The 12,739-nt window shown below is 40.4% G+C and overlaps 1 protein-coding gene across 1 annotated transcript in view; it reads left to right on the forward strand.

Moving 5' to 3' along the window:
- Positions 1–12,739, forward strand: part of GALNT7 (polypeptide N-acetylgalactosaminyltransferase 7) — a 235,924-nt gene that overhangs the window by 167,367 nt on the left and 55,818 nt on the right. Inside the window, exon 3 of the mRNA XM_007950342.2 lies at positions 10,577–10,743. Within this exon, the coding sequence (XP_007948533.1) occupies positions 10,577–10,743 (167 nt within the window). The remainder of the gene's footprint in view (positions 1–10,576; positions 10,744–12,739) is intronic.

Below are 12,739 nucleotides of genomic sequence, written 5' to 3' on the forward strand. Positions count from 1 at the left end.
ATTGGAGGAAGAATCATTAACAACCTGAGATACGCTGATGATTCAACTTTGCTTGCTGAAAGTGAGGATGACTTGAGGCACTTACTGATGAAGATTGAGGAATACAGTCTGTTGAGGATTACGTCTCAATATAAAGAAGACAAAAATCCTCACAACTGGACCAATAAGCAGCATCACGATAAATGGAGAAAAGATTGAAGTTGTCAAAGAATTCACATTGCTTGGTTTACAATTGATGCCAATGGAAGCAGCAGTCAGGACATTAGACCATGTGTAGCACTGGGCAGGTTGGCTGCAAAGGAACTGTTGCAAGTGCTGAGGAGCAAGGATGTCTCCTTGAGGACTAAGGTGTGCCTGACACAACCCATGATATTTCCAATCGCCTCGTATGCATGTGAGAGCTGGACAGTGAATAAGGAGGACCAAAGAAGAGTTGATGCTTTTGAGTTGTGGTGCTGGGGAAGAATGCTGAAGGTACCATGGACTGCCAAAAGAACTAACAGATCTGTCCTGGAGGAAGTGCACCTGAAATGCTCCTTGGAAGCGAGGATGGCCAGACTTCTTCTCACCTACTTTGGTCATGTTGTCAGAGGGGACCATTCCCTGGAGAAAGATGTCAAGCTTTGTGAGGTGGAGGGTCAGCAAAGGAGGGGAAGGCCTTTGATGAGATGGATTGGGCTCAAGTATAGCAAGGATCGTGGAGCTGGTGTGGGATCAGGCGATGTTTCCTTCTGCTGTGCATGGGGTCGCTATGAGTCAGAAACGACTCGATGGCACCGAACAACAACAACAGCAGCATAGTTCTGGTGGGGGATGTGAGACACACAGGGCTTGACTTTGCCCACCCTGCACAAGTGACTTAATTGTTTTTATTCTTAAATAGAATTCTCCTATGCTTGTCAATAGTGTTAATCCCAAGAGAATGCCATTTCCTAAAATATATTCAGACAAAGGAGAGATAAACACTTGATACTCAGAGGGAGAGAGACACCCTATCATGAGAGTGAGGGCTACGCACTGGACCTGGACGGTGCTCCCCTGATAGCCATCAATGGCACTTAAATCTACTTATATTCCCATGAATGAGGGTGTACTCTGTACCTGTATCTACTAAGGCTAGGGCTCTTTGTTCATTGTTTGGGGACCAGTGGATAACTGTTTCAATGTGGGGCCTCTGATCCCCCATAATCCTCTGCAGCTTCATTTGGAGATCTTAGCCCACTTCCTAGTCCAAGGGAACAGATGCTTTCCATATCAGGGAAGTGATAGGCTGAGCAGATTCTCTTTGTTTCTTCCTTAGGGGAAAGAACTGCTAGTCCAGTGGTAAGCAGTGCCATAGGTATAAGAGGACAGCATTAGGCTGTTTATCTGTTTTTTCCTTAGGAATCCCAGCAACTATAAGGTCAGTCCAAAGCTGCTTTCGGGTTACTCATAAGGGCCCTTTCCCTTTGGCAGAATTCTTCAGCTCTTTCTCTACCTTGGGGGCCTTTTCAGTAGCTCTTATATTCTTCCACCTTAGTCTGTCAGTTTCCACCATGTGAGCAGTGGCTTGTATGGCCTGGGAGATGGGGCACCCAACTGATGACTGAAGGGTGGGCAAAAGAGGACCATAGTACTGGCTAGGGGGTAGACTGCAGAAGGATATTAATCATGCCATCCATAAATATTTCATTATCAAGACCCAGAAATTCAGGCATGTGTATAGCATGTATATAGCATGCTTTGCCCCTAATTCCCGAATCAGCCCTTTCAATTCTTTAAGAGTATTCCATCTTGGATGGGGTACAGGGAATATCTCCCTCTGTGGGCCACGCTGCTTGGCAGACTAAAATGATCCAATGTATGAGTGGGGCATTCCCTACTCCATTCTGAAAGATATAAAGCCTTTCCCTTAAAGTAGAATGGAGTAACCACGGTTATTTTTTATAATTCCCATCCTGACAAGACCACACCATCTGCCCCTGTATCCCACAGCCTTAATACCCAGGCAGGTATAGATTCTCCTCCTTTCTGTTGGTATTGGACAGTTATATCAAGGAGTTCCTTGGTGGTGTAGTCCCTTACTGTGATGTGTTCCCTCTCCTTGGGGGTTGCGGGCAGTCTAGCACCATTTGGGGTGCAGAGCTGATTGGTCTTTACCTTGGTGGTGATTAGTGGTTGGGCTTTTAGGTGTTCAGTTACATTATTTTTGTCGTCCCAGGCATCTTTATCCTTCTCTGAGACCAAAGACTCAAGAGGGTTCCATTTCTTAGGGTCCCAATCAGCCCTAGTTATAACTGCTTGAATTTGTTGGCACAGTAGGCGGCACCTGGCCAATTTTGCTACCCAACATGGTAATGTTTCTATAATTTGGTCAGATGCTTGTAGCTTGGTAGCAATAGTTTCTTTTGCATCTGATTGAGCTAGTCACACATCTCTCTCTAACCTTAGTTCTTCCATAACTTTCTCCATTTCATCCTTTAATTTCTGGCACTCACTACCCGCCACCAGCTCAGCGTCTGTGGCAGTGCAGACTGCATATAGCAGAGGCCAGGCTACTGCTGCAACCAGCTCTCAGTAGTCTCTTCACTTCTCCACTCTGACACTCTGCAATACATCTAACAGTCACTGTGGCATTTTCAGTTCATCCCCATACTCATGCACACATCCTCAGCTATCTAGTAGTCTGGCAGTGGTTCCAAACATTCTTGCGTCTGGTTGGTTTGGAATTTCTCCCTCTACTCTGGTCATGCTTGCTGGCCTACCGGTAAGCTTTCCAGACTCCTGGCTGGTTCACTAGCTGCTATGGGAATTTTCTTGGGTGGTTAAAACTTCCTCCTGAGTTGGTAGCCAAAGTCCAAAAAACTTTCCTGGAGGTGTAGCCAGAGACATGAACATTTATTCAGAATAGAAACAAAGAATCAGGAGAGAAAGCATTTAAAAGATAAAGAAAGCAGGCTTATAAATGTTGCTAGCAATTCAGCATCCGACTGTGGCGGGCCAGAATGGATCCAAGATGACAGCTAATCCCTCCCACTTTGCAGGGATACTTATACCAAAGTTTGAGGAATTGGGGATGGAGGCTACATGACTGGGAATGGAGGGCTACGTGACTGACTTCAGATTTGGTGGTGCTGGCCCGATCGGGAGGGGGCCCCCCAGGCAGTGTGCCCTATGACCACCACCTGTGTGTGCTCTGATAAGACACAGTTGTGAGCAGCCTTTATGGCTTAAAACTATTTTAAGGACGGGTTAATATCTTATAGGGAAGGTAGCTAATACCTGATGCGGGGAGCAGGAGAGTACATGACAGGGAGGAAGGGGAAAATGGCTTGTAGTTTTCACAAGCTTGGCTAAATAAGATGGGATCTGAGAGCCATTTTGGGGAATTGCTGTTACTGACCATACAATAGTTCATAAAGACAATGCTCTACATCCTATTTTGGTGACTAGCAACCGGGGTCCTAAAAGTTTGAAAATGGCCATCTAAGATAAAACTATTGATCTCTTCCTATCTGGGGCAAAGAAGAATGAAGAAAACCAAAAACTCAAGGAAATAATTAGTCCATAAGACTCATGGATTATATGAACCACAGTCTCCACAAGCCTGAGACCAGAAGAACAAAATGATGCCTGGCTACCACTACCAACCACTCTACCAGGATCACAATACATAGTCCCAAACAGAGTGAGAGAAAAACGTAGAACAAACTTCAAATTCCGGGGGGGTAAAAAAAACTTAATGGTCTGATATAGACTGGTAGAACCCCCAACACGGTGTCCCTTACACACCCTTTAAACTTCGAACTGAACCCACTCCCCGAGATTACCTTACAGCCAAACAATGTTGTTGTTGTTATGTGCCGTCGAGTCAAACCCGACTCATAGCGACCCCTCCTTGGGTTTCCGAGGCAGTATCACTACAGAAGTAGGATTGCCCAACCTTCCTTCCGAGGAGTGGCTGGTGGGTTTGAACCGCCAGCCGTCTGGGTTAGCAGGCAAGTGTCTTAGCCACTATGCTACCAGAGCTCCCTAGCCAAACAATAGGCAGACCTATCAAGTGAACAGTAACACTCATGAGGAAGGTGCTCCTCAGAACATTCAAATCTCTCTCTCTCTCTCTCTCTCTCTCTCTCTCTTTACCCCCCCCCCCCCGCCCTTTACCCTCTCTCTCTCCCTTTCTCACTGCCATCGAGTTGGATCAGACTCACAGCGAACCCTCCTTGGGTTTCCGAGGCAGTATCATTACAGAAGTAGATTGTCCCATCTTCCTTCCAAGGAGTGGCTGGTGGGTTTGAACTGCCAGCCTTCTGGTTAGCAGTCAAATACTTTAGGCACTACACTACCAGATTTCCTCATTCAACTATAGGAGACCAAAAAGTCACTATTTGCCCAAAAGCAAAACTCAGAAGGCAGGAAAGCTGGTCCAGTGGAAAGGGGGAACCCAGGGTGGAAGTGGGGAGAGTGCTAACACATTGAGGATATTGCAACCAACGTAGAAACCTGAGGAAGGGTTGCTATGAGTTAGCTGACTCAACAGCAGTGAGTTTGGTTTTAGGTTTTTTTTTAGTCTTCAGAGAGACATCTTTGCTCTTCATCACTTGAAAGAGGTCTTTTGCAGCAGATTTGCTCAGTGCAATACGTTGTCTTATGTCTTGACTGCTGCTTCCATTGGTGTTGACTGTGGAACCAAGTAATATGAAATCTTTGACAAATTCAGTCTTTTCTCTGTTTATTGTGATGCTGTTAATTGGCCCAGTTTTGAGAAGTTTTGTTTTTTTTATGTTGAGATGTAATCCATACTGCAGATTGTAGTCTTTAATTTTTGTCAATAAGTGCTTCAAGTATCTTCAGTTTCAGCAAGCAAAGTTGTGCCATCTGCATATTGCAGGTTGTAGTAGTTAAGTTTGTGTGTCAACTTGGCTGGCCCTGGTTGAATAGCTGGGCAGCTGGATATAGTTTTTCCCCTTGGTGAGGTTGGTAATTAACTCCGTGGTGGAATCTATTAAAGCAGCTGAGTAGCTGCTTTAGGGATGTGGTCTGCTTCCCATATATAAGAAACAGCTTTGGGAATGGTCTCAAGTCTTTTGGCATGCTTGGAACCCTGCATGTAACCAAGTCATTGTTCAATGGCCTGCCATGCCTACCGATCTTGGCACTTCATCTGGACTTCAAATTGTGGCTTGCCATGTTGTTTGGTAACATTGGGATGTGCCTTTTTCTTATCAGCCTTGGGCTTTTCAGCCTCAGCAGCCAGCAGCTATCTGAGTGAAGAAAATCCCCTAGCTTCAGTGGGCTCGGAGCAGGAGGCAGAGCTGAAGCCCAAGGTTGATTGGCTTTCACCCAGCCCCTAGAGCCAGGCACTATGAACTCAGACTTAAAGCCTTCAGAATTGTAAGAGAATAAACTCTGGTTTGTCCAAGCCATTTCATTTGTGGTATATTACTGTCAGAGTGGCACTATTGTTGTTGTTATATGCCGTCAAGTCGGACCTAACTCATAGCGACCCCTCCTTGGGTTTCTGAGGCAGTATCACTACAGAAGTAGATTGCCCATCTTCCTTCTGAGAAGTGGCTGGTGGGTTTGAACTGCCAGCCCTCTGGTTAGCAGTCAAGTGCCTTAGGCACTACACTACCAGAGCTCCTTAGAGTGGCACTATGTAACCAAAACACAGGTTGTTAATAAGTCTTCCTCCAATCCTGACACCACACTGTTTTTCATATAGTCCAGTTTCTTGGATTATTTGCTCAGCATACAGATTGAGTAAGAAAGGATACAACCCTGACACATTCCTTCCTGATTTTAAACGATGCAGTATCCCCTTGTTCTGTTTGAATGACATCCTCCTGGTCTATGTACTGGTTCCTTATGAACACATTTAAGTGTTCTGGGATTCCCGATCTTCTCAATGCTATCCACAATTTGTTATGATCCACACAATTGAATGCTTTTGCGTAGTCAATAAAACACAAGTAAACATTTTTCTGATATTCTTTGCTTTCAACCAAGATCCATCTGACATCAGCAATGATATCTATCCTTCATTCCACATCCTCTTCTGAATCCAGCTTGCATTTCTGGAAATGCTCTGTCAATATACTGCTGCAACCATTTTTGAATTATCTTTAGCAAGATTTTACTTGCGTGTGGTATTAATGATATTGTTTGATAATTTCCACATTCTGTGGGATCACCTTTCTTTGAAATGGATACAAATATAGATCTCTTCTAGTCAGTTGGCCAGGCAGCTGTCTTCCAAATTTCTTGGTATAGATCATTGAGTTCCTCCAGCACGTCATCCATTTGTTGAAACATCTTAATGGGTATTCCATCCTGGAGACTTATTTTTCACCAGCTCCTTCATTGAAGCTTCAACTTCTTCCTTCAGTACCATTGGTTCTTGATCATATACCACCTCCTGAAATAGATGAACATCAACTAATTAATTCTTTTTGGTACCATGACTCTGTGCATTACTTCCATCTTCCTTTGATGTTTGCTGCATCATTCAATATTTTGCACATAGAATCTTTCAGTATTGTAACTTGAGGCTTGAATTTTTTTATCAGTTCTCTCAGCTTGAGAAATGCCAAGTGTGTTTTTCCCTTTTGGTTTTCTATTTCCAGATCTTTGCTCATTTCATTATAATAATTGACTTTGTCTTCTTGAGCTGCTCCTTGAAATCTTCTGTTCAGCTCTTTTACCTTGTTATTTCTTCCATTTGCTTTAGCTATTCTCCCTTCAAGAGCAAGTTTCAGGGTGCTCATAGATTCCATGGTGGTGAAGAGGGCGGGTTGGAGTTCAGGAAGCCAGTCTGGCATCCACGTTTTCCTGGGAAAGTGGTGGGTGGAATAACGCAGCCAATGGGACCCCGGGAGTTGCAGCTTCCTCGATGAGGTGTTGAGAAATCTCCTCTAAAGCTTTGGAAGGTTGAATGGAGTAAACATGAAGAGCATGAAAGGAAAGTTCAGGAAGAGTGATGGGACTTCCAATAAGATTGTGGAATAGGCAGACAAACCACCTCTTCAACAAAGAAAAGAGAACCAATTGACATACAGAAGATAATCCTGGAGCCCTGAGCTTTGAAAGGAAGTATACAGAAGTGAATTACACACCAACTAATGGAAAAACCTGAATGAAAACAGTGAGTATGGAGATGGATGGAGCTATGGACTGTCAGCTACTCTGATGGCACCAACAGCCTGAATATTTCCAAGTGGTTTTGGGACCTGTGGATTGACCTAAAGATCTGTGCTGGTTGCTAAGGGCTGCAGGGACAACTGCACTGGTGTCCTATGACTAGGAAGGGAAACGGCAAGGAGGGAGACATCCTGAGCTGTGGACTTTTGACTGTCCAGAGGGCACAGCCATTTTGATTGTTTACAAGCGGCAGGCACATTAAAGTGACTGAGGGCATAGCCATTTTGAATGTTTACAAACGGCTGCCATTTTGGATATTTAAAGTGACCGAGGGTGGAGCCATTTGGAATGATTACAAGTGGTGGCCATTTTTTTATATTTAAAGTGACAGCGTTCTCATTTGGATTGCAGGGACCTAAGAATAGGCTCCATTTGCCAAGTATGGCAGGGACTTATGGGAGGGTGACAACGAGAAAGGAGACAGGTGATTAGTGTATAAGTGCTGCCAACTAGTCAATAGAGGAACACAGTACCCTGCTTATGTAGGTAACATCCAAACAAGACAAAAAAAAATCGTGGGCAAGTCACTCCAACATACAATCACCAATTAAATATAACCAGAAAATGTCACAATGTCTTAGAGACAACAGAGCATCACAGTCCACACAAAGAAGCAAGAGAAACAAGGGATGAAAACACAGACCTGAGGAAGAAGCAACATTAGAACTTCCCCATAAGGAATTCAAAATAATTATATTTAGGTACTTTCAATGGATTGAGAGACAGATCAAGGAAAACACTGACAAATTTGAGGAAATCACAGAGAAAACCCTAGAACAATTTCAAAAGACAATGCAAGAACAAAATGACAAAATAAATGAAAAGTTAGAAATGATACAAAATCTACAGATAGAAATCCAGAAGATTAATACTAAATTTTCAGAAATAGATAACATACTGTATTGTCTTTTTACTTTCTTAATTTTTTTTCTATGAACACAAATTTGTAATTTTAATATAGTTCAGTTTATCCATTGTTTTCTTTGTAGTTGGTACTCTTTGTGTCTGTTTAAGAAATCTTTGCCTACTCCACAGTTAAAAGATATTCGCCTATGTTTTCTTCAAAAATTTTTTACCATTTTACTTTTCATATTTATATCCATAATCCATTTGGAATTGATTTTTTGTTTATAGTGTGAATCAAGTGTCAAAATTAGTATTTTTTACATAGAGATATACAACTGACCCATTACCATTTATTTAAAAAAAAAAAAGTTTCCTAATACACTTTACTATAACCTTTGTCATAAATCAAGTGACTTTATGTGTTTGGGTTTTTTCATGGACTTTCTATTTTGTTCCAATAATCTATTTATCATTGCAACATTACTATCTTAACTATAGCTTTCGTAGTCTCAATATTTGATAAAGTCCTCCAACTTGATTCTTCTTCAAGATTGTTTTCACCATTCTTGGCTCTTGTGTTTGCACATAGAATTTAATCAGTTTTTCAATTTCCATTAAAAAGAAAAAAAAAAAAAAAAAACGCTTGCAATGATTTTTATTGAGATTTCATTGGCTCAGTTTGGGAAAAACTATTATCTTTATAATATTGAGTCTCCCAATTTAAGAACATGTCCAGCCAAGCCAGCCACGTACCATTAAGTTGATTCTGACCCATAGTGATCTCCTTTGGAGGAGGAAGGTCTCCTCCTCTTATCTTGCCCTGTAGATATATTTGTTATTAAAGTGAACTATAATGTAGAAGGATTGTAAGGTAGAGGGTGGATGTACTGAAATAACAAAATATATCAAGGAGCATTTTAAAAATCATCCCAAAAGCAATTGAATAAATATTTATGAAGTAGCTGTATGTGCTAGATGCTGGAGATATGGTAGTGAGGAAAATAAGATGTGATTCCTGTCCTTAATGAGTTTATGATCTTGATTTTTAGAAAAGGGGATAGGGATGTATACATAAAAATGGTCATTGTAACATTATTTGTAGAATCTGCTTAAATATCTGTAAATAAGGAAATGATTAAACAAATTATGAAATAACTATACTATGGAATATTATGCAACAATTTAAAATAATTAGATAAATCTATACATACTCAAGGAGCTCTGGTAGTGTAATGCCTAAGGTACTTGGCTGCTAACCAGAGGCTGGTGGTTCAAGCCCACCAGCCACTCCTCGGAAGGAAGGTTGGGCAATCTACTTCCATAGTGATGTTGCCTCAGAAACCTAAGGAATGGTCGCTATGAGTCAGGTCCAACTCAATGGCACATAACAACAACAACATCAGCTTGATAGCCAATACCAGCATTTAGGGCAGTAATCGTATCTAGAAAAGGGTGGTAATTATGCTTTTATATATCTTGGTTTAATTTAGTTTCATCTTTGATACAAGCTTATTTTACTGCTTCATGAAAAGCTTTGATATAAAAATCTTTCCCTTCCACTTATAAGGAGGTGGTAAGCTCCAAGAGTTCCAAATGCTAGCTCTGAAAACTGACTCCTGCATAAAGAACATGAATTGTTCTCATTTGTCTATCTTGTTCTTCCTATTTTGCTCTTCTACAGCCAACCAGAAAAAAATAAATGTGTATGTGTGTGTGTTTATGCTTTTATGAAACTCAGTGAACAGTCCCTTCCACCTTGAGTATACAAAGTTGGTCTTCATCAGGCCCTGTTTTTGTTTTTGGAGCCCTGGGTGATGTAAACAGTTAATGCACTCAGTTGCTAACACACCTCGGAAGAAACGCCAAGTCATCTACTTCCACAAAATCAGCCATTTAAAACCCTATGGAGCACAGTTGTACTCTGACACATGGGGTCGTTAAGGTTTTGTGTTTACTTCTGGCAACTTCATTGCTGCTACAGTTGTTTGAAATAGTTTTGTGTGGACTAAGTAAATATCCTTCATTAGCCAGTGTAATAGCTGTAACCAATATTTAGAACTTTGCTTATTCATTCAACAGAAAAATTTTGAATGCTTGCTATATACCTCAGGTCATCCTCTGTTGTTTTGTTTCTTGAATATTTTAGCCCTATTAAACTGGACATCTTTCAAACATAGTGGTTTATTCAAAGTGAGTGAAATAACTCCCTTGCCCCAAAAGCTCAAGTTTCAAAAAGTAAAATAAACTGAGCTCTAAGTCATGAAAAAGAAAAGGAAAAACCTGACAGCTGTAAATAATGTATGCATCTCCAGCTGAGAAACATAAATTCACAACTTAGCTCTCTTTATCATATGGTAAGAACTAGTTGGTTAGGAAGTAGCTTTGTCATCTCATAGCTTCTCTTTTCTATCTTGTGTTTCTGTTAAAATGGAAATGGTTGTATTCCTTTAACTTACCTGATTTAAGTCAGTAATATTTAATCCATAATCATAGTAAGTTTAGAATGAAGAATTATAGATTACCTCTAAATATTTAACTTTTCCTTTTACAGATGCAAATACTGGCATTATGATGAAAACCTGCTGACTTCCAGTGTTGTCATTGTCTTCCATAATGAAGGATGGTCAACCCTCATGAGAACCGTCCACAGTGTAATCAAAAGGACACCAAGGAAATATTTAGCAGAAATTGTGTTAATTGATGATTTCAGTAATAAAGGTAATGACTATATAGAATTGCATTTTTGTCTGTAAAGAAAGTTAATTATTAGTAATTGCAAAAATGTGATTTCAAAATAATTGTTGTTGTGTGCCGTTGAGTCGGACCCGACTCATAGCAACCCCTCCTTGGGTTCCTGAGGCGGTATCTCTACAGAAGTAGATTGCCCAACCTTCATTCCAAGGAGTGGCTGGTGAGTTTGAACCACCAGCCTTCTGGTTAGCAGTCAAGTGCCTTAGGTACTACGCTACTAGAGCTCCTTTCTAAATAATTTGTCTTTAAATATTAATAACTTGCATTTATCGGTAGTTTGGAGTCCTTAGGCAGACAGATAATTTCCATGCTGAGCTGCTAACCAAGAGATTGGCGGTTCAGGCCTACCCTGAGATGCCTCAGAAAAAGGCCTGACCTAGTTTTGAGAAATTACAGCCATTGAAAATCCTATTGACGTACTCGGACACATATGGAGTCATCAGGAATCAGAATCAATTCAGTGGAAAATGATTTTTATTAATATTTTATTATTAATAAGTTGGTGCTGTGCCAGGTATCATATATGGATTATTTTGTTTGAGCCTGACAATAATCTTTTGCAATGATTTTTTTTTTTCAAATAATTTATTTTTATTATTGTTATTGAGAACATACACACAGAACATACACCAATTCAACAATTTCTATATATACGAAAAAAAAAAAAAAACCTCACTGTCGTCGAGTTGGATCTGACTCATAGCGACCCCCCACCTTGGGTTTCCAAGGCGATATCTCTATGGATGTAGATTGCCCAGTCTTCCTTCCAAGGACTGGCTGGTGGGTTTGACCCTCCACCTTCTAGTTGGCAGTCAAGTGCCTTAGGCACTGTGCTACCAGAGCTTGTAAATTTTATTTGTTGTTGTTGTTATGTGCCGTCGAGTCGGCCCGACTCATAGTGACCCCTCCTTGGGTTTCCGAGGCAGTATCACTACGGAAGTAGGATTGCCCAACCTTCCTTCCGAGGAGTGGCTGGTGAGTTTGAACCACCAGCCTTCTGGTTAGCAGTCAAGTGCCTTAGGCACTATGCTACCAGAGCTTGTAAATTTTATTTAGGATATTGAATTAAAAGGAAAATATCTTTTGCAATTATTATTACATTTTTTTAAGGAGACAATAACAGCATTTAAAGAGGCATTGGTTAGTCTTTATTCAACTTGGCAAGAGAGATTGAGCAGTGATTTTATAGGTAAATGTAAGGGTATTTTAGGTTAATTTTAAACTTTTCCTTTAAGTAGATACATTATTGTAAGCGGAATTTATCTCCTAAATGACACAAATATAAAAAGATAGATAATGCTGCAGCTCAGACCTCTAATCAGCATGCTAAATAAAAATATAATTATCCGCTGAGACTTAAATCTGGGTCTTCATTTATTCTTCTTTGCTTGTCACAGAAGTAAATTGAAACCTTTGAAAATTGACCAGAGAGCCCAGACTACTCTGTAACAACAGGATATTTGCTTTTTGGCAAGCAAGGTTTGCAGAGAATTTCTGTAAGTAGTGATAACATTGAATATGATGTCAGAAATAAAGACAGATCATGGGTAGCATAAAATACCATTTAAAATATTGTGGCTTTGTAAAAGCTTCCCCCCAAAACTTAATTTAGAACTCTTATAGTCTGAATAGCTAGTTAAACCTCTGCTGTTTTTGCAGGGATATGACTAGAATCTTAATCTTATACACATACATTAACATGGAGAAAAACAGAAATATGAACTGTTTTCCTTTTCCTTTCATCTTTGTGCAACTAATCACTTTTTTCAACCAAGCATTTTTAATTATACTAGAGAATGTATAGCTTTGTTTTTAGTCACATCAAGTGCATCTTACTCTTAGACATCTTATTTTGGTAACAATTTTCTATGACAGGAATGTTTCCATTAAGAATATGATTCCTGTCTCAAGAGAAATATTTGAAAATAAGTTTTAAAGCTGTATTCTTTTTTTTTTTTTTTTT

This window comes from Orycteropus afer, unplaced genomic scaffold, assembly GCF_000298275.1.
Source record: "Orycteropus afer afer isolate SDZICR_OR568_19922 unplaced genomic scaffold, OryAfe1.0 scaffold00268, whole genome shotgun sequence".
Classification (NCBI taxonomy): domain Eukaryota; kingdom Metazoa; phylum Chordata; class Mammalia; order Tubulidentata; family Orycteropodidae; genus Orycteropus; species Orycteropus afer.